Below are 23,251 nucleotides of genomic sequence, written 5' to 3'. Positions count from 1 at the left end.
TTTGATGGTGTCTCACACACAATTCTCCTTATGTTTTCTAGTGTCTTTTGCGTATTAGTTAAATAATGTAATATTCAAATTTGAGTGGTTGCCATTAAAAAAAAAGTTTTTGGTTTTCTGACACCAGTTAATGTTTATTAGGCACTTTTAAACATATAAACTGATGTTAAATTAGAGATATCTTTAGACAGTTTACTTAGCCAACCAATTATGTGCTCTATTGGTTTAAATCAAAAACAAATATGATGGTGGTGGCTTTGATATTCTGTTAAACAAGACCTACTGATTTCTTTAGAGAACTAGGAACAACAGTGAAAAGTTAAATACATGAACAGTTACATGCTTTCATTTGGCCAGCATTATGTAGGCACTCAAAAAAGTGCATGCACTCTTGATAAAGAAAAATACCTACAGAGTGAAGACTGTCTTTTCTGTTGACAGGAAAATAAGGCAGTGTTTCAAAATTGTTATAGAATAACACCAGTTCTTTAGCAGTTCTGTAATACTTGAGCTTCTTCCAATAATAGTCTGTGATATAATGTGTGATTTGTTTCGTAACTAACTTGACTTTTTTTCCATCTGATGAAGGGATCTCTTTCTAAGGCATGTAATTCACTTTTTTGTTGTCCATACTATATGTATTTATTTTTTTGTTCTTTTTTTTCCAGACTAAGGTAGTCCATCTTAGGGAATATTGTAGACACTTGGAATGGAATTCAGTCCTAATAAGCTTTGATCTGCTTCAGGAAAGTAGATACTTTATTTATTGGTTTTTAGACTATTCTAATCTTGGCTCATTTTAGGAGGTGGTCTAATCTGTCAGTTGTGCCTTCGATGAAAGGTGGAGATGTGGTATAGAAGTTTTGTTGTTTCTTTTAAGGAGTTTGGCAAAAATTTTTTTTGTTGTATCCATTTTGTTTGCAAGATATTAAAGCTTGCTGGTCCTGAGAATGAAATCACTCTGCTCTAGAGGTCGAAGTTTTGAAAATTCTTCACTTCTGGACAATGAAGAATGCTGCTTCAAAATGGTGATGTCAAGCAGCATGAAGGAATCAGATATTGCGAGTGGATTCACATCAGGTTGAACACAAGAGGGAATGATATGATTGCCTTGTAATTATTTTTGTTCATTTCAAAGATGAAACTGATTCAAAGATTGAGTTGTTTTTACTTTGTCTATGTCAAGAGTGCACTATTTGCATGCATGGGTAATGCTAGCTTGAATTGGTGAAACATTAATATGTAAATATTTAATTTAGTTACTGCATTATTTGTTTTATTCATAGTATATGTAGCAGTTCTTCCAGAAACTTCAGCAAGAGTAAAATATAACAGCTATGGAAACTTTAATATGAAAATGTAAACCTAATCATGTGGTACAATCATAGTATCTTATATATCTCTTTAGAGTACCTATCAGGAATTTGATGATGTGGGGAAATTTCAAAATGGGATAATTAGACAATGAGATTTATTTTTGCCTGTGATTGCACAGAAGGTTCTCATAAAAGTAGAGTACTTTTCTTAGTCATTACAGAGTGCAGCTGACAAGGAAAAGCTGATCTTTTGTTGGAGACCTACTCAAGAGAACAGGAAATGAATACCAGGTATATAGAAGTGTCTTAAAAAAATTTGGGGAGAAAAGTAAAACTAATGATAATATTAAGAACCTTGTGGATATCAGTTCAGGATATGAACTAGTCATTACAAACATCCATGTGTCAGCAAAAAATGTTCATAAATTCTCATTAGAGAGAACATTGAATGTTAAGAGACTGTGTTATTGATTGGCTTATTGTGTTATTGTTGATAGTGGTAACTTCACACTGGCTCAAGATACAAGTGCCAAGAGATTTAAAATAGAAAACGATAATTTAGTTTTAAGCAGGATAAAAAGAAATATCATACTGAAAAAAAAAATAGATATATCTATGAAAGTTTTAAAAAGAATTAAAATAGAGAAGCTTTCTGTGGTGGACTATAGAGTCAAATATATAAATATCATTGGGAAAAATGAGTTTGAAAACAAAAACAAACCTTAAGAGACCTAATAGAAAAATCTGAAAAAAATGTGATTTGTTTAGGGAAGTAGTATGGTTGTAATTGTAATGCAAAAATTGATAACTCAGACCTTTATTTAAGAACAGGACTCAAGAAGCAAAAGAGACTGTCTGGGAAAAGAAGAAATTGTATAGAAAGTTGATGGCAAGTGACTCAGCAGATGCCTTCGGAAAATACCAAGAATAATATAAGAAATGCAGGCTATGTGTGAAGGTGGCTAAATAAAAGCATGAGATGATTGATTTAAGAATATAGAAAATAAATACCTTGAAATTTTACTTTAAGACAAATAGTCAGGAACTCATGGATCTGTAACAACGGGGATCTGTATTTAAGTTTTGTAGACAAACTGTTCAAAATACTAAAAATATATAGTGTAAACTGAACGTGTAGTAATTAAAATTGAAAGAGGTAAAGAAAGATGGATTGATGTGAAATCAGGTATCTAAGAGCAGAGCGTGTGTTCAACGTCTATATATCGCATTATGAAGGAAACTAGAATTGAACTTAATATCAAAATCAGAAATATTCATCTCGACTCTTGAAGCAAATATGTTCTTAAATAATCTAGGAAAAGTCTTATGAATTTTTTTAAAAAACTAAATTGAATAACTGCTGTAACAATTTTTTTATGAAAATCAACAATAAAAAGACAAAATCTAAAAAAATAGGCAGGAACATGGAAAACATCAACTTCATTCTCCATGGAGAGAACTAGCCTGATTTATTCTTAAGTATTTTTGCCACTTGGCATGATTTTTATGATAATCCCATACATGAGAGGTTAGGCACCCTGTAGTATGTTTGTACCATGGTTGGGCAGGAAAGAACTTGTTTGCATTTAGTTTAATGAGCTGTGGATTGTATTCCCTGGGAAACACATACGATGGAAGAGTGTTCCATAGGAGAGCAGTAGAAGGGATAAATGAGGAAGATAATTTTTTTTTGTAGGTTTGGAGTTAAGCTGTAAAGAAATGTTGAGTAGTTACTGCGTGTGTTTCTATGGATTTAACAGAGGGTTGAGGAATTATTAATGCCAGTTCAGATAAGTATTGACTATGGAAGTTTGTGAAAGATGCAAGTAGCAGAAAAAGCTGTGTTTTGTGTGAGAGAGGGTAAAGTGAATTGGTAAGAATGGCTCATTAACAGCCTAATTGCTCTCTTCTGTAATTACAGAACTATGTGCTTTGTGTAGTTGAAAACATAAATTCACAAAAGATAAATATGCTTTCAGTCAGTACACTAAAACTTTGCTAGTACATTTTTAATGCATTTGTCTTTAATGCATTTACAATACAATCTTACCATTCTGGGTTAAATAAATTAAAGTTATCTAAATTATTTAAATTAAGGGGATATTAAATCCCACGTTATTTCAAAGCTGAATGAGAAACTCAAAGATCGGAATCAAAGAGTTTCATGCTGAATATAGTAAACTATAAAAATTTCGGCTGATTGTAGTGTAAGCTAAAGCACATAGTTCAACACTAGGGCAACTCGTTGCAAAGGTGAGTAAAGCTCTGATCACTATTCTTAGTATTACCCATAATGTAAAACGCATCTCGAGATGCGTTTTACATTACAATCTGCCGAAATTTTTATAGTTCACTATATTCGGCATGAAACTCTTTGATTCCGATCTTTGAGTTTCTTATTCGGCTTTGAAATAATGTGGGATTTAATATCCCCTTAATTTAAATAATGTTACATCGCCGAAGTGAAGTCTATTGGCTCTTTTATTTAAGTAATTAAAGTTATCATTGTATAGATTTCTGTGGGGGTGAGGACACTGAAATGTTTTTGTCTGTATTCTTTGATTTTGTCTGTTAAAAAAAAAAAAAAAAAAAAAAAAGAAGTACTGAACCAAAAAAATTTTGGCGTAGTATTTTTTTTAACTAACCTCATTTGGACTACAAAGTTACTGCATTCTTTTGTCTGTGGAAGACTAGTGAAAAAGTATATCAAAGTAGGAAATAAGCATTGGCAAGCTTATGAACATAGCATCGCCAGATAGAGAGAGGCTTGATACCACTACACATTCTTAACATTGTACATTATGCAATGCCACATACTAAAAAATATTACTGAATTTGAAGCATGTTTTAGGACACAATGAGCACTTTTAAGGACTTCTGAATGGAAGGTGTCTTGGCCTTCTTATGTAGGTGGCAGAATTTTTCCTCTTGCAAAACATAGCCTAACCAGAGAAAACAGCATGTTGACAGACATAGACTGTGGAGATAAGATTAAATAACTTTCCTATCAAAAATTAGGTTTCTGTGATTCGGATGTATTTGGAATAATACATAAATAAAGGAAAGGTGAAATGTAATCAATATGAGAAAACTATTATGAGTAAGAAGTAATCATTCCCTTTTGATCCATATCAAAATCAGTAGTTTGTATAATTAAATGCAGTTTACATGACATGCTTTTTTATAGTTTTTTTTTTTTTTTGGAATAGTTACACTGCTTGTTACGAGAAGCAATGTTCTTTTTTTTTTTTTTGACATATATATATATATATATATATATATATATAGAGCAATGTAAACTGTTGTGTGCAAATCTTTTCAATTAATTTTTCTTTTCTTTTGTATAGAGAGATAGCCTCTCGTAATGCACATGGCTTAGAAGCTGATGTTTGGAGTATTGGTTGTATGCTTTATACTCTTCTAGTGGGAAAACCACCATTTGATGCACAAACCATTCGAAATACTTTGACTCGTGTTGTAATGGCAGATTATAGCATTCCTATTGAACTTTCACCAGAAGCAGAGGATCTCATTCACTCTCTTCTTAAGAAGAATCCAAATGATAGAATTAAATTGCATGGTATGGATTGTAGCATATTGATTAAATACTATTACATATTGCATACATTATGATTAACAATAAAACTATACCACATTATTCTATATTTGTGGTTAACTTTATTTCAAACTTGCTTTCAGGAATATTAGTTTTTTTAGTTAATTAAAACTATTTAGATTACATTTTAAAAAATTTGGTAATTTAGAAATAAATTATTTTTTTATTATTATTATTTTCCTTTATAAAAGCACTTACACAAGAGATTGTTATTGATATAGTACACCAGTACTATGAATAAATAATATATTTATTCATAGATAAATAAATTTATTCATTAATAAATAAAATTGCAATAGTGGAAATGAACAACAAAAAAAAAAAAAAAAATCGGGGGGGGGGGTTTGATTTGCTCTAAGTTTTCAATTGAACAGTGAATGGATGGCAGCTAATTGCTACAGGTCTTAATCATAATAGATTTTGAGGGGTGTGGAGGAATTGCCAATTCTAATGAACATTGACCATAGAAATATTTGAAGAAAATACATTAAATGAATATCAGCTTTCAAAGATGTGAAGAAAAGGTTCACTAGTTGGATACATTTGTGATTTATATAAAGCTAATTTGTAATAATAGTAGGAGGATATTTATCAAGATCATCAATGCTAGAATTAGAGAAAAAGTAAGAAGTTATAAGGTTGGCTTATTTTCTGGGTAATGATACAGTAGAACTATTCAGGTTCAAAACAGGTCAAATCATGGCTTGGATAAAAGTTATGACTGATAGCTTTGTCAAGGAACTAGAGTGCATAGTTGCCATTCATACATAATGCATATTTCTTGCTTTTGTCTTTTCAAAATCAGTTTGAGATGTGATGACTGATGATAATTACTTGCAACTATTTTGAGCTTTAATATAGACAACAAAGCAAGGCATTCTATGAAAATTAGTTAATTCTGTTCTTAAACAATTCTTTAAGAAGCAAGGCTTAGATAAGGAACAATAAATGTTTGAAATGTTGTGTACATATTTCAAACTGTTAACCTTCTCATTGGTATTAGAACTTACTATGCTAACATAACCAATTATACATGACTCAATGTAGTGACATTGAGATAGTTATGTGTAATTGGCTATTAACAGCCAATGCAATGAAAAGTGGCACTTATTGATAGGAATTACAAATACTCATATGATAAGTATTTACTTGCAACTAAGTGCAGCTATAATTTCATTATCACTTTTTTATGTTCTGCTATGTACAAGGATAGCTGTAAAAATCAATATCTGCTTTTCAAAGGATTGAACACAATTATCAGCATAGACATCTTTAATATAGATCAGAGGAGTGTCAAACTCAATTGGACCTTGGGCCATTTGCCATAAAACTGTATCTCAAGTGGGCTGCAAAAAATTTTTGACTAAAAAAACCTGCACTTAGAATTTTAGAATATTAGAATCGAAGGGAAGTGTAAGAATGAGTATAAATAAATTGGAAAATTAATAACAAAAATTTTATTTATTATAAGTCATTACAAGACATATAAAATAAGAGTATAAATGATTGACAACTCAAAAAAAATAATATTTTTATTATATTAATAAAATTATTATTTGTTAATAATTTATTAATAATTAATATTATTATATTAATAAAATTTAAAATAGATAACATTTAAACCAAATTAAACAGAAATTAAATTTTATATGAATAAATCAAATATTTATAGTCTAAAAAAAAAGTATAAACCATCAAAATATTTACAGAGCCTCCTGTTAGTTCGAAATTTTTTATGTTTGCGTTGAAATAAAAATACTTCAATTTTTTTTGGGGGGGGGGGGGGGGAGGTGTCTATTTTGGGGAATTTTTTAAAAAAATATTTTGAGGAAAAATGATAATAGTTTCAGGTTAAAATATATATACTTGCATAATATAATTGTAGTAATTTTAAGTAATTTAATTGCAATATTTTTTTTTTCCCCGACACTTGTTAATTGTTAACCAGCTTGCCAAAATTTTGACTTGAAGATTGTGAGCATACGACGAGCAATTATATTGTAGCAGGTCGTTGCATCCATATTGTAACTATAAATGTCGTATGGAAACGAATAAATCGATACCGTATTTACTCAAATATAACTCGCAGTTTTTTCTCTATTCGTTATCACTACTTCCGGCCTTGAGAGCAGTTTCCTTGTGTACTTTGACAAAGTCATCTACCCAAATAGCGTCATCTTCTTTCCCATTATTCCAAGTAAAAATTACAAGTAATTCACAAGATTTTAGATACGTAATGAACAACCCTTCATGAATGACTAATGAGAAGTGAAAGCAGAGCATGAAATAGACAGCAATGGTAGGCCAATAGAAATAGCCTACGATTTTTGAGTTGAAACACTAATTCTCTTCAACCGAATTCAATAATATCTGAAACTGCCATAACAACATTCACTCTATATGTCTTAATTTTAACATGTTTACGAATTTTATTGCAGCTTTGCATTTGAGTTAGTGGGCACACTCACATCTAACTGAAAACAATAGTTTCTAGTTAGATACTGTGTTTGCCGGTGCAACATAGTTTTGCTTGAGTGGGAGGGGACATGTGATTTATTAGTTAGTGCCATTTTTATCCCAGTTGACTCTAGTTGCCATAAAGAAATATATTACACACACAGCAAATATCTCTGTACTTTATTCAGTGGTACAATAAAACTACTTGTTTTTCTTGCATCTGCCAGTTGGGGAGGGCGTGTTGTTTACTGCAGGGAGCGAATTATCGCCCAAACGTGAAAGTGGTTAAACTTTATTTTTGTGTCCGATGTATATGCAAAACTTTTTTAATTTCTTTATTCGTAAAGTAAAATCGGGGTGCAAGTCATATGCGAGGGCGAGTTATATTTGAGTAAATACAATATTGTTGTTTTATTATAAAAAGCAACCATCCTGTTTTTTAATCTTTCCTTGAGGTGTTGTGGGCCGCATGCAGCTCTCAGGCCACCAGTTTGACACCCCTGATATAGATGCTCAAATAGCACAACAGTAGCATTTTAGTGAAGTGAAAGACCAAAATGAAATTTCATGATAGTAGATGAAATCAAACAGCTGAAATTAGGAGACTTAAGAAATTAAATTTTAATGAAAAATTTAATTAAAAAAATTAAATTATTAAAATATAATTTTAAGTGAAAGGCTGTAGTGGTATGTTCTTTGAACCTTAGTTATCCAAAACATCATCAGATCCCTTGGAATTGGTGGGGTACAAGCACATAAAAACTTTACATCATTATCAATTTCCTATCAGCAGTACCCCTCCAAATTAATCTGTTATCTGTCAGTACTTGATTATTGTCAGATTTTATATTTCAGTCTTCTGGGTCTTTTTTCTGCCACAATAGCAGGAAAAAAGACCCAGACTCATTTCCTGCCATATATGTAAACAGTAGATATGTTTACTTATTCTATAAATCCTTGATTCAGGATGCAGTTGAACACTGCTGTTTTCAGTGTTCTTGTCTATTGTCTTTTGTAATTATTGCCTATTCATTGCTGATTTTCATACCAAATTTATTACAGAATCCTATATTATTATACTGGATTTATTTAACAGTATAACATCATCTGCATAAAGTGAAGCACTTACTTGAATATCTAAAATTGTGATATCAGGCCTAATGCCACTTTCCTTCATAATGTGATTCAAATAGATGGTGAATAACAATGGCGATAATGTGCATACTTGTATCTCACCATATTGTGATTTAACATCAAGCTGTCCTCCTGTACTTGATATAATGTCCATTTATGCCATATAACTGCATCATTTTGAATAGCTCTTCTCATAGCACATTTTTGTATGCCTTTTCCAGATATACAAAAGACAAATACAGAGATATTCCTTATTATTTTCCAATGATTTCTTTATTACTGTTCTTAAAGTGAAAAGCTGATCTTGGCAATTTCTTTTTAGACTGGCGTATGCTTGCATAAATCTTACCTGGATCACTCAGTAAGGGAATTTTTTTGCAATTCCCATATTCACCCACTTTTTTATTTTTTTTTTATAGCTCAGTGCTATTGAGAGCAGTGCCTCTAGCTCTGTTGTAAACGAGCCCTTTGGTTGGAAAGCGTTCGAATCCCATCTATGATGTGAGGAGCCTTGATCAAATGTTTTTCAATCAAATGGTGAGTTACTCGGTCTCATATGGAGGATTTTTTCTCCCAGAAACTCGGATTTTTCATCCTTCAAAACAGACCAACCAACCGACCTGGTGAATACACACATATGCAGACATAACACACTGGAATCCTCATTCCAGGGTTAATTAATCCTGGAATGAGGATTAATTAACCTATTCTGTAATTCGTTTAGTTTCAAGCATATGCACGATGACGTATGGGTTTACGCGAGAGCATATATCAGGACTACAAGAGCTGTACTCCATCATCAGCACTTTGACCCTGACGATGCCTTCTGAATTATGCATTGTAGCCACTGTAAAACTTGTACCTCTATATTTCAGCATTTCTGGTTGAATGTTCTGGATCTGGTTTGAGATTGTATAGTAGAAGGTTGGTTTATTTAATGCTCCTGTGAAATTGGTGATTTTTATCTGTTTAATTGTGATTTTCTTCTTAGAATAATTGAATATTACTGTTGATTTTCATGTATTTATAGTATTTGGTATGTTTTCTGATATTTCATTGAATACTATAATATTAAAATAGTTATGGAAAAATGGTGCCAAAACCTTACAAGAACAATAGAGCAGAAACAAATTTTATTATTATTCAGGCCTCCATGGAGTCAAAAGACTCATCATGCAAGGTCCTTCTAGGAAACACAAAAGCCATCATACCACTCCTTGAACTCATTGACTGTTCTTGCTTTCACCACACTATCAGGCAATACATTCCACAGTTACACCACCCTTCGTGCAAAGAAACCGCTCCTCACTCTCTTGCTCATAGCTTCCTTTCGTTACTTCCGGGGATGGCCACTTGTCATCACTCCTTCCTGCTGTTCCACCAAGCGAAAGAACTCCCTAGTGCCAATCCTGTAACTACCTCTCAAGAGCTTAAAAGTCACAATCATATCTACCTCTCCTATCCACCAAACATTGCATTCCACATTCCCTCAGCTGATCTTCATAACTAAGATTGTACAGTCGTGAAACAATCTTTGTTATCGACCTCTGTACCCTTTCCACAGTTAATTTATCCCCTTCAAATCCTGGGGACCAAATTTGAGAACAATAGTCTAAGTTTGATCAGGGTCTTATACAATGGAACAATAACTCATTTTGATAGTTAATATTTGATCTTTTTTATTAAATATGATACATTATATTGGATTTTTTATTGGACCATGATTTTGATTAACATATATACATAATCGTCGACAAGTTTTGCCAGCTAGGTTCTGTCTGGCTTCTTCAAGATGAGAAAATTTATACTAACATTGAATGCTAAAACAAAAGAATGCAGTAATGAGCTAAAAATGAGTTAAACAAATTGAAGAGCACACATGACATTAAGAGCATAAAGTGTGGAGACTCAGTCATTGTTACTAAAACGCGTTTTATAATTTTTCACGTAATTGACTTCTGCTAAACATAATTTATTTATTAAGTTTTTCCAAATGTCTTTTAATATTATGCCTTGGTTTCTGTTGAGGTTGTCTCCTGTCCGGTGTACCACTGCAGCTTCTTTAAAGATTCTACATCTGAAATCTTCTTCAGTGTATGGCATGGAGCTTTTGTCCCAATCTATGGGATGGTTTGAAATTGAAAAATGATGTGCTGATCCTGAGGCGTCTGTTCTGTTATTATTGACATCTCCAACATGTTCTTTCTTTTGGATTTCTAGGCTTCGTGAAGTTTGGCCTATGTGAGTCAGTCCACATGAACATAGTATGCTGTAAACCCCTGCGTATTTGTAGAAAGCGATGCTGTCCTTAGGAGATCTTAACATGTGCCATGTAGTTAAAATCGTTAAAATTACCCTGATTTTAAAAGGCTTCATGATTCTTGCTATTTTGATGGAGACTGAGCCTGCATAAGGTATGACGATGCATACTGTATCACTATAGGTTGTTGCGGGAGATTGTTTCTATAGAGGATCTTTTGAATTATATTTTGTAAGAATGATGTATTTGATGAGCTCTCACTTATATCAAAATCTCTATCCAAAAATGATTATCCACAAAATATAATTCAAAAGATTCTCTATGGAAACAGTCCACAGCGAAAACCTCAAGTGACACAGTATGCATCGTCATACCTTATGCAGGCTCAGTCTCCATCAAAATAGCAAGAATCATGAAGCCTTTTAACATCAGGGTTGCTTTTAAACCTAATTTAACTACACAGCACATGTTAAGATTTCCTAAGGACAGCATTGCTTTCTATATGCAGGAGTTTACAGCATACTATGTTCATGTGGACTGACTTACATAGGCCAAACTTCACGAAGCCTAGAAATACGAAAGAAAGAACATGTCGGAGATGTCAATAATAGCAGAACAGACACCTCAGGATTAGCACATCATTTCTCAATTTCAAACCATTCCATAGATTGGGACAACAGCTCCATGCCATACATTGAAGAAGATTTCAGATGTAGAATCTTTAAAGAAGCTGCAGTGGTACTCTGGACAGGAGACAACCTCAGTAGAAACCAAGGCATAATATTAAAAGACATTTGGAAAAACGTAATAAATTATAAACACGTTTTAATAACAATGACCAAGTCTCCGTGCTTTATGCTCTTAATGTCACGTGTGCTCTTCAATTTGTTTAACTGATTTTTAGGTTGTTACTGCATTCTTTTGTTTTAGCATTTAATGTTAGTATAACCTTTCTCAAAATCTTGAAGAAGCCAGACAGACCAAGCTGGCGAAACTTGTCGACGATTATGTATATATGTTTATCAAAATCATGGTCCAATAAAAAATCCAATATAATGTATCATATTTGTACAATAACTCTTATTTCTGCAGGTCAGCATCCTTCTCAGTATTGCAGCAATCCTCTGTGTTACCTTCACCACCTTTGCAATATGTTCCCTGAATTTCGGGTTTCTATCAATCATCACCCCCAGATCTCTTGTCTCCCCTACTTCCTCGAGTACAGCTCCTCCAATCAACTGCACAGCATTCCATCGATGTATCCCAAATTTCAAGACTTTACATTTTGCAGCATTAAACCGACACCCCCCATTCATTTGCCCATCTGTCTAGTTTATTCAAATCCTTGCAAGGTTGCCACATCTGCACTATTACTAATAACTCTTACCAGCTTCACATCATCTGCAAACAACTGAATATCCCCCTGCAATCCATTGACAATGTCATTGATATAAAGGTTAAACAATACAGGTCCAAATACTGAGTCCTGTGGGACCCCACTTGTAACCTTCTGCCTCCTTGATATTGTCCCACCATACACAACTCTCTGATACTTATCAGACAGCCAATCCTGAATCCAGGTGACTAACCTGACTTCTATGGCACCCTGTCAAATGCCTTTGCAAAATCCAAAAAAATGGTAGCATATCCCTTTCCCTCATCAACTGCTTTTGTCACTTTATAATAAAAGGCAATCATATTGCCAGCATGCCAATCATACTGTCAGCCTGGTTGGTCGAGTGGTTAGCGTATCCTCTCTCCAGCCAAAAGGCTGCGGGTTCGAATCCTGACATGGATGTTTGTTTGTGAAAATACTAGTGGTGGTTGGCGGTAGATGGTGTTGGTGTAGATGATGAAGGTAGTTGCTACTGGTGGAGTGGTGGAGACAGGGAGTTGTAGAGTAGTTACACTCCCTCGATGAGTCTTTGGACTCCCTGGAGGTGTTATGTAATAATAATATTACTAAAGCAAGAGTGTCCCTTAACAAATCCATGTTGATTCTCACAGATAACATTACCCTCGTCTGTCCAAACTGTATATGATACCTGACTAATTTATTCAAGATCTTAACAACTACCGATGAAACACAAACTGACCTATAATTAGACGCATCTAGTCTGCTACCGCCCTTATGCAATGGCACTATCTTACCTTCCTTCCATTCCTTGGGTACCTTTCCCATAGCCAGACTTTGATTGAAAAGCCAAGTCAATGGAGCCCTCAGTTCTTTAGCACATTCTCTCAAAACCCATGGTGAAATACCATCCAGTCCCACAGCTTTACTGACATCCAGAGTACTCAGTATTTGGAACACGCTCTCCTCTTGCACCTCGAACCTGCCCTATCCTTTTAGTATTAGAACTTACTTCTCCAGGATGAAATACTCCAATAAAGTGTTCATTGAACAGTTCCATTATGTCCTCTGCATCAGTCACTCTATTCTCATTTTTATCCCACAATGTCATTCTTCCACAATCATTTCTCCTCCTACTGGCCACATAGCTAAAAAAATTCCCTAGGATTATCTTTGGATCTTAGTGCCAATCTCTTCTCATATTCCAATTTCACCTTCCTTACCATATTAGTGACTTTCCAGGCCTGAGTCTTATATTCATGCACCTGCTCTCCACCTTTCTCCTTATATCTCTTCTGTAATCTCTTTTTTTCACTTGCAGTTCCTGTTTGATATTGTTTATCATCCACTGTACACCAAATTGTGTCCTCTTTTTCACTTGTGGATACAGCTTACTATTGCTATTAAGAAATATTTTCCTAAGCACTAATGATATCCTGGCCTTCCAATTCTGCCCTCCATGGAACTGCCCCAAGTTGATATCTAAGACTATTATTATCACCCGCCTTATAATTCCAGATTCGTTTTAGGAGTATCAAAGAATATGTTCCATTTTCTTTGATACTCCTGCATGTCTATTCATCTTTCAAGTCAAAACCACATGGTCACTCTCTCTCTCCAACTGGAGAGGGGGGGGGAGGAGATGTCATCTCAGTTATCAGCTCTTCTGATGCTATGACTAAATCCAAAACTCTTGAACCTCTTGTTCCCTCTATTACATGTTGCCTAAGACATTTGTCCCTCAAGAATTATAGAAATTCCATTCCCTTATTACTACATACATCTTCCTCTTCCCAACTTATACTGCTGTAGTTAAAATCTCCCATAACAGTAATTCTTCTTGCACTTGCCAAGCTCAACTGCCTAAACATCTCCTGCTCTCCACCTTCTGTGCTCCTTGGCTTGTAGCAACATCCCACTAAATATCCTACCTCACACCATATTCTTTTCAAAACCATTAGTGTCTTCCAAAAGCCTCCACTCTTAGAGGACATCACTTATCATAAGCAGTACTCCACTACCGTGTTTTCCCTTTCTATCCTGCTGAAAAATGCTGTACCTTGCTACTTCTATTCCTGTTATTATATCATCTTCCGTCAACCACGTCTCAGAGATCCCAATAGTCTTTGTCCAGGCTGATGCTATCAGTGCCACCAATTCATCTCCTTTATTCCAGTACTTCTATACCTATCATTATCTCCTCTAGATTCCACTGGACTCGGTGTTACCTGATGTCGTCTCCCTTCCTCCAAGCATCCATTCTCACAAGAGGGCACCCCTGCTACCATCCACCCTGGGAATTCTAGTTTCCCTGCATTGACACACCGACTCGTTCAGAAAACAGCAATCTCTCCAGATGCCTATGTCCTTCCTCATTCAAATGCAAGCGGTCTCTTGCATACAGTTCCTTTCTGTCCTCAAATGCCCTCCTCTTACCGACTCACTCCCCTCACTTTCACATAGTCGTTTAGTCTCTGCAATTTGTATATTCTGTAAATATTCCCATGGAAAATGTTCATCTGAAACAGCATCAATAATTCCACCACTCTGTATTATAAGCCCATTGGAACATGTACAGCTGCTGCCCAACATCCTTTCACAGTACACCTCGAAACCCACAGAACAAGTTTCTTTTCCTCCTCCTTCATCCCTGCTACTGCTGTACTGTGGAACAGTCTTCCCCTGATGTATTTCCCAAGGAATACAATATACAAACTCGGTATTATTAACTAGGTCTACCTACTCACTGATGAGACCTCAATGAAGGTTGAAACCGGTCTGGGTAGTGACCTCTCATAATGTAGAACAGTAATACAGCTCCTACGAGCTAAGCTCACATTATGGGTAAATATCAAGAATAGTGATCGGAGCTTGCTCCACCTTTGATATGAGTTGCCTTAGCTTGCACTACCTAAAGGGTTAGTTGCTGCGGTATCCAGGTATTTGCTTATGCTTGGAATCGCCGAACTTTATGTAGTTTCCATATTTGGAATGAAACTCTTTGAGTTTCTTATTCGGCTAAGAAACAATATGGGATGTAATATCCCTTAACTTAAACAATATACAAGCTTTTAAATCGAATGTCATCAAGTTTCTCCTTTTCCAACCTGCTATCCATATATGGTACTAAAGTACTATAGGTTGATCAGCCAACCTCTTTTATATGGGCCCAGCATATTAAAAAAAAAAAAAAAAAAGCATCCACATATTTCAATCCTATCTTCAGACACTATTTTGCCTTCAGTTGGTGACAGTGATGATGCTGTATTTACCTGAGAAGTGGCTAAAACAAGCTTTGTTTCCCAAAATGTTAGGTGTACATCTCATGGGTAGGTACAGACAGAGTCCAGGTGAGGTATGAAAGAACCTTCTAGTTGTACATTGTTACAATAAATCCACCTTTTCCAAAATACTAGTTTCAAGTGAGTAACACTCACTCTCTGGATTGTGTGTGTGTGTGTGTGTGTGTGTGTGTGTGTGTGTGTGTGTGTGTGTGTGTAATATGTGCACGTGCATGTAATATTGCTTCACCAGATATTGTTTGTTATTCTTAAGAATTTATAAATTGAATACCAAACGGTAACAAAATATCACAACAGTAAAACTTAGCATTTAGTATAATAAATTTAGTTTAATCCTTTATCCAAGTGTGAGCAAACAAAGTTTGCACCTGAAAGTATCTTCAGGACTGGGGTAAGATGGTACAACACCAGGGCACTCCTTGCAAAGGTGGAGCAAGCTACCAACACTCCTATCTCAGTATCTCGCATAATGCAAAACACATCTCCTTGCAGATATGTCTAATGTTATGCATTAAGGGAAGGGCCACAACCCAGACTAGTTTCGACCTTTATTGAGGTCTCTTCAGTAGGAGCCAGGGCCAAGTGGAGATACCAGGCAGAAGCATTAGCAGGTCATCTCAACCTATAGGAGTTGCCAAACGGTGTGCCACCCTTTTTTAATAAATTACTCTGGATTTAGAGAAAGATGTTGGAAGTTTATTTTTCAGATATGTCTAATGTTATGCATTAAGGGAAGGGCCACAACCCAGACTAGTTTTGACCTTTATTGAGGTCTCTTCAGTGGGAGCCAGGGCCAAGTGGAGATACCAGGCAGAAGCATTAGCAGGTCATCTCTACCTATAGGAGTTGCCAAACGGTGTGCCACCCTTTTTTAATAAATTACTCTGGATTTAGAGAAAGATGTTGGAAGTTTATTTTTCACTTGGTTAGAGTATAATAAATTTAGTTTAATCCTTTATCCAAGTGTGAGCAAACAAAGTTTGCACCTGAAAGTATCTTCAGGACTGGGGTAAGGTGGTACAACACCAGGGCACTCCTTGCAAAGGTGGAGCAAGCTACCAACACTCCTATCTCAGTATCTCGCATAATGCAAAACACATCTCCTTGCAGATATGTCTAATGTTATGCATTAAGGGAAGGGCCACAACATTAGACATATCCGCAAGGAAATGTGTTTTGCATTATGGGAGATACTGAGATAGGAGTGTTGGTAGCTTGCTCCACCTTTGCAAGGAGTGCCCTGGTGTTGTACCACCTTACCCCAGTCCTGAAGATACTTTCAAGCGAAAACTTTGTTTGCTCACACTTGTATAAAGGATTAAACTGAATTTATTATACTCTAACCAAGTGAAATATAAACTTTCAACTTTTAGCATTTACTGTAGTCATTTATGTGAATGCTTGTAATTATTAATATTTTGAATTAAAAAGCACAGTATATACTTAAATATATTTAGAACTCATTAAAAAAATTTTATAGACTACCTTTTCATTCCTCTTCATCCTTCCTTTTTGGTGTGTGTGGGTGGGGGGCGGATGGAGAGGAATGAAAAAGTTGGTAGCACTCTTTTCGTCCTAATTTTTGAATTAAGTTACAGTTTAATGCTTTCAATATTTCATCCCAGTTGTAGCAGCTTCTTTAGGGCCATGATATAAATTATAACAAGTAATACAGTATAAATTGGAACTTGGTAAACTAAACCAGGTTCCACTTTACTTTGTGTTGCTGCTTATGTTGATCCCTGAAGATATTGCTGTTACAGATACAGAATACTAGAAGTGTTAAATGTTGTTTAATTAATTCCATTAAATATCCAACACAAGTTCTAACTAGGGACTTAGCCTAAACACACAATTATTGGTAGTATTGTTTCTCGAAATAGCGCATTGCAGGATTAAGAAGCCAAGTTTAGTGGAGAAAACCCTATTTGCCTACATGAAAATTAACTAATTCAGGAACTAGACTTGGGTGTGTGTTTGTGTATATGGGAGGAGAGCCTAGAAAAAGTCTGCTGTCTGCAAATAGAATCTCATTTGTAATAGTCTTTCTTCTGCTGTCACCTTATCACATCTTGGTGCCTGCTACACAGTTATCCTACTTTTGTATAAATGTTTACAATTTTTAAATGGTTAAATATTTTGTTTGATTTCACTTTTATAGCAATAATGGAAATATCAAGTGTTTGCGAAGTTCAAGAATAGTTGGAAGGTCGTGGGCGCGCCAGGAAATTGACGAAACCAGAAATTTGGGAGTGTTAGTGGATAGGGAGCCAGCCTGGTTGACTGAGTGGTTAGCCTATCTGCTCTCCAGTCAACAGACTGAGGGTTCGAATCCTGCCTAGGCATGGATGTTTGTGATTCTCTTCCACCTTCATACATTCATTCATCCAAGTATATATACACTTTCCCAAGATGGACTGAGTCACCATGGGAGAAGTAGACCCAACCTCCTGCAATGGAAGAGGCATTCACCCTGTAGTGGGTAGAAAAGACAGGCTGATCATCATCAGTGAATTGGGAATTAAAGTTCAGGTGGCACATAGCAAAAGTGGCTAAAGCAGCTCATCAGATTACTTGGTTACTGAAGAATACTTTGATGAGCAGAGCCGAGCAGGTTATTATTTCTTTTTATTGAGCTTTGATAAGACCCCATCTTAACTACTGTGTACAGATCTGGGTACAGGGTTTCTTGGTGATGAAAAAGTTCCATCATTGTGGTATACAGCTCATAATCTTTTCACCCCAAAATGCATAACCTTACACTTTGCCACTTTAAATTGTGACATCCATTCTCCTTTGTCCAGACTGTCAGTTTATTCAAATCATCCTGCAAAATTTTAACATGATCTGTGTTTAATTATTGCTCTCAGATCCTTCCTATATCGTTAATGTACAAATTAAACAGTAGCAATCCAAGAACAGAGCCCTGCAGCATGCCAGTAGTCACAGGCCTTCTTCTGGACTCTATTCCTGAATAAACTACTTTCTGATATCTCTATCCACCTCACCAACCCTATATCCATCCCCATATGCTGCAGCTTACTGATTGGAATTCCATGTGGTATCATCTCAAAGGCTTTTGCAAATTCCAGCAGTATCACTGTAAACCCATTACCTTTATCCAACTCAACTGTCACTGTGTTTTAAAATGTGACCAAGTTACTGAGTCATGATGTACCCTTCACAAAACCATGTGAACCATTGTCCACATTGAATATTGCATTTTCATCTATCCATTCCTGTATGTTGCTCTTCATCAACAACAACTCCTGATATGCTGATTTGTCAGTAATTTGCTACATCAGGCTTGGAGCCTCTTTTATGCAATGGAACTACTTTCCCTTCTTTCCATTCCCTCAGAACTAACTCAGAGTTCAAACTTAGATTAAACAATGTGGTCAAGGGCACTGATAATTTCCTAGCAGCTTCACGTAAAATTTGAGCTGGTATATCCCACAGCTGTATTGACATTAAGGTTTTGTAATATGCTATGTACCTCCATTTCATTTACCTCGGTTCCCGTGTAAGCCTTTGCCTCTCTCATTACTGCAATAACTACACCAGGATGATACACTCTTGCAAAATGTTCATTATTAATTCTACAGTTTTGGCTGATTCAGTTACCTCCTTACCATCGGCATTTGTTAAAATCATTCTGCCATAGACATTCTTTCTTTTACTTGCAGCATATCAAAAGAACTGTTGGAGATTATCTTTAGCCTGCATTGCTAATTTTCTTTCATACTCTGCTCTTGCCTTTCTTACTACACTGGTTACCCTTCTGGCCTGTGCTTTATACTCCTCATGCATCTGCTAGTCACCTTTCTCCTTGAATTCCCTCCACAATTGTTTTTTTGCAGCTCTTAATGATTGTATTCATCCATTTAACTCCCACTTCATTTACCCTCTTGACTCTAGGTATGCAATCTGCCATTACTTCCCTCAAATACTCCATTACCACTTCCCATGTACTATCCAGCCCTTGCAGTATCACATGCCATGGCACTGATCCAAGCATTCTCCTTAGCTTGTCATACTTACCAGCTCTGTAATTCCACATATGTATATGTGTGTGTGTGTGTATATATATGTATATATATATATATATATATATATTATTATTTTATTTTTTTTTTTTTTTATGTTGAGCCCATAATGAGAGGTTGGTTGATCAACCTATAGTACATTAGTACTGTGTATGGGTAATATTCTCTCTTAACTGAAAATTCCACATTTAGCCACCTTCCAGGTAAAGACTACATGGTCACTGTCACCAATTGGTGGCAGCATGGTCATTATTGTTATAGACAAATTCTCAGATGCAGTTACTGGAACAAGCCTTCTCAAACCCCTAGTATATTCCATCATATGCTGTCTCAGGTAATTATCCCTTAGTAACTGCATAAATTCCATTTCCTTCCTTCCTTCCATGTGTCCTCTCCTCCTTCCAATCTATGTTCTCATAGTTGAAATTCCCCATAATAATTACCTCTCCTCCACTCATTGAGTCTATTTGCCAGTGCATACTATCTCCATCATCTTTACAATCTCCTGGTCTATAGCAGCATCCAACTGTATTTTTTTTCTCTGCCGGCCTCAGTCTCACATCAGATTTCCCCAGATATGCTATTTTCACTCGCCTGCAGTCAAACTTCTACTCTCTTTGTTTGCAGTTCATTGGCTATCATTATTAACACTTCTTCCCCCATTCTTTTCTCCCTGAACACACACATATCCTATATGTTCTATTCCACTAACTATATCAACTTCTGTCAGCCATGTCTCACTATGTCCATAACCTTTTTCCAGGATGAACTAACCAAAGTCAAAAATTCCTTCTGCTTGTACCAAATGCTCCTAGCATTAGTGTACATAAAGTACAAATGCCCCTTAGGACTACCTATTATCCTGATGCTTTATACTAACTATCCCATTCTGGTTTGTTACCAGTGGTACTAACTTAAGCATATTATACACATTCTTTCTCACTGATGTCTGCATATCCACTCAACAGCTCCCCCCCCCCACCTCCAAAGCTCTAGTTTTCCTGATTCTGCACATCCACTTTAACTTTATTCAACAACACTTTTTCCAGTCTCTGAACACGAAACCCATTCAGATGCGAACCATCCTTCTTGTATAAGTCATTTCACCCATCATACTCACTCCACATGGTCCACACCACTCCTCCTCCTCTTACACATGGAATCATTTGCTATTATGGCCCTTCTTCTCAGCTCTACTCTCTCTCATACCGTGGAAAACAGACTCACTATTCTTAACTCTCTCACTCTTTTCTTTTGCTACTTCCAGTAATTCTTTCATGTCCTCTCTCATGCCATACTCTTCTCCTTTCAAATCATTCGTTCCAGCCAAACCTATCATCTCTTTCACTTTACCCTTTTGTACTCTAATAACCTCACTGACATTATTAATTTTTGCGCCCGGAAAGTGTGATTTTGTCAATCTCTTGCTGATTGCACCTCTTATGATTGAATTACTGTACAACACTGGCTTCCTGATTTTTCCTTCTCTCTTAGTTAAATGCTCATTTATCTTATCTCACACTTCTTTCTTTCTGGTAACAGCTGACCCACTTGTCAGACATTTTTGCATTCGTTGTCATCCTGTGTATCACTCTGCATAACCAAGCTATCTTACTCATTATAGCCAACTCTTCATTCTTTACATCTGTCATACTGTTCTTTCAATCAACACTTTTACTCTCTCTCAGTCATGTCACATTTAATCTCTCAATCCTGTCTGCTGTACATCACACACATTTTCAACCGTATTCTCAGTTCTATCCACTTCTTCAATCTTGCGATCTGGGACACACTTTCAAGCCTTGCTCTCAGAACATTTCTGGCACATTTTCCCAACACTCATTTTCAAACCAAATTCCATTTGCCTTTGGTAAAGCATTCATCTCACTGACACTGCACTGCACAAAGTCTCTTTGGTTAAATTTTTTAGACAATGATGCCATTGTTCTGCTCTGCATCAGTGCCATGTGCTACACGACGTAACTTACAATGCAAAAGACTATATTGACAGTATTTAAAACAAAACTTATTAACTCCCCAGTATAGTCTAATTCTAACACAGTTTTAAACTAATAATGCTATTTTTTTTTAAACGAAACAATTTAGCTTTCAAAGCTCTCCATATACAGGCCTGTCACCATACATACATTATGTGAAACTCAATTTAACTATTAATATAATTTCAATTTCATATTAAATATCATCCAGTAACCTTTGCTCTTTCCATTAGTGTTATTATTATTGCAACATGAAACTAAGTTTCAGAAAATTTCTCTATTCACTTTTATTCATTTGTATAAAAAGTTTTCACAAAAATTATTAAATTTTAAAAAATAAAATTAAAACATCAATTTTCATTTCAGAAGAGTGCTTTTCAGTTCATAAGTCAATTTTAATGCTCTGTGTGTGTGTGAGTGTGAGATAACAATGCAGCATTTAAAATGCAGGAACTGCTAAGTACAAATTTAGCAATTTAATAAATTTTCAATACAGAAAATAGCTTAAAAATAGCCCTTAAAAATTCATAAATTAAAAAAAAATCATATTTTGAGTGTTTCATTGATTTAATTAATAACTGTACTATAATTAGAATGAATCATATATTCATGCAGACTGAGAGCTCTATATTTGTTAAAATTTAATCAATCAAAACTTTATTAAATACAGATCTATTTGGTAATTAAATTTAAAAATGTATCATTTATATTCTTTATTTCAGAAATTTTGTGTCATCCTTTTCTTACTGGCTCTTTTCTTAAAAACAGCAAAGGAAAATTTCAAGTAGGTTGCAAATCATCAGTTTGATTTATACATATGTGAAAATTTAAAGGGTAATGATATTTGTTGTATTCAATTTATTTTATTTATTTTATTTTATTTTTTATCATATGGCTTGATGGAAGTATAAGTGCCTTAAGTTAACATTCAGGATTATGATGAAAATAAATTCATAGGCAATAATATATGATCTATTTCAAAGCTTTTGGTCATGCTTTTCTCTAACTCTTCCACTTCCTGCTTCTCTACCCTCATACTAACATTCTTCCTAATGAGGAGTCTTCTTAAAACTTTCTGTCTCTTTTCTTGCTTACTAACCCCAGGAGGAGATCCTCCATTCTCCCTGAAGCTATTAGAGTACTCAAGGGGCTAGTGGTGTTTCCTCCTCTTTCAACTAACCACTAATAGTTATAGTAATAGGCAGCAGCACTGCTTGTATTAGCATACATGTTACAATACTGCGATGTGGAAGGCAAGGGGAAACCACTACATTACATTCCCAAGTAAAAGAAGTAATGGAAGTTAAAAATGAAGTCAAGATCGGCGGTGGAGCTTTCGCTGAAGGGGTCATGCCAGGCAGGAGAAGTAACCAGGCTTCTCAGGTCGACAGCCAACGAAATCCTGGTACTTATTCAAAAATAAAGACAAGAAATGAACTGAATATTGGAACATGGAATGCAAGAACACTGCTAGAAACAGGTAAAATAGAAAATGTGAAAAAAGAAATGGAAAGACTTGAAATAGACATTCTGGGCATTAGTGAGATGGGAGGGACAGGGTGATTTCTGGAGTGGAGAATTTTGGATAATATATTCAGGACAAAAGAAGGGCAGGTCAGGTGTTGCAATAATTCTTCATAAAAAAGTTGGAAAGTTAATCACCACAATAATAACCACAGTGACAGAATCATGGCAATAAACATTCAAAATGAACCAGTAAACCTCAATATTATAATGGTCTACATGCCGACATCACAACATAGCGATGA

The 23,251-nt window shown here is 35.3% G+C and overlaps 1 protein-coding gene across 2 annotated transcripts in view; it reads left to right on the top strand.

The window, feature by feature from the left end:
* Positions 1-23,251, top strand: part of SAK (polo like kinase SAK) — a 319,822-nt gene that overhangs the window by 80,271 nt on the left and 216,300 nt on the right. Inside the window, exons 7-8 of one of the 2 annotated variants that reach the window (XM_090392629.1) lie at positions 4,664-4,896; positions 22,205-22,266. In XM_090392629.1, the coding sequence (XP_090248755.1) occupies positions 4,664-4,896; positions 22,205-22,266 (295 nt within the window). The remainder of the gene's footprint in view (positions 1-4,663; positions 4,897-22,204; positions 22,267-23,251) is intronic. The other variant, XM_090392630.1, reaches the window with a different exon arrangement.

The sequence above is a fragment of the Typopeltis vanoorti genome, chromosome 5 (genome assembly GCF_054136105.1).
Source record: "Typopeltis vanoorti isolate ZY-2024b chromosome 5, IOZ_Tvanoo_1.0, whole genome shotgun sequence".
Classification (NCBI taxonomy): Eukaryota; Metazoa; Arthropoda; class Arachnida; order Uropygi; family Thelyphonidae; genus Typopeltis; species Typopeltis vanoorti.
This window is presented reverse-complemented; position numbering and strand designations above follow the sequence as displayed.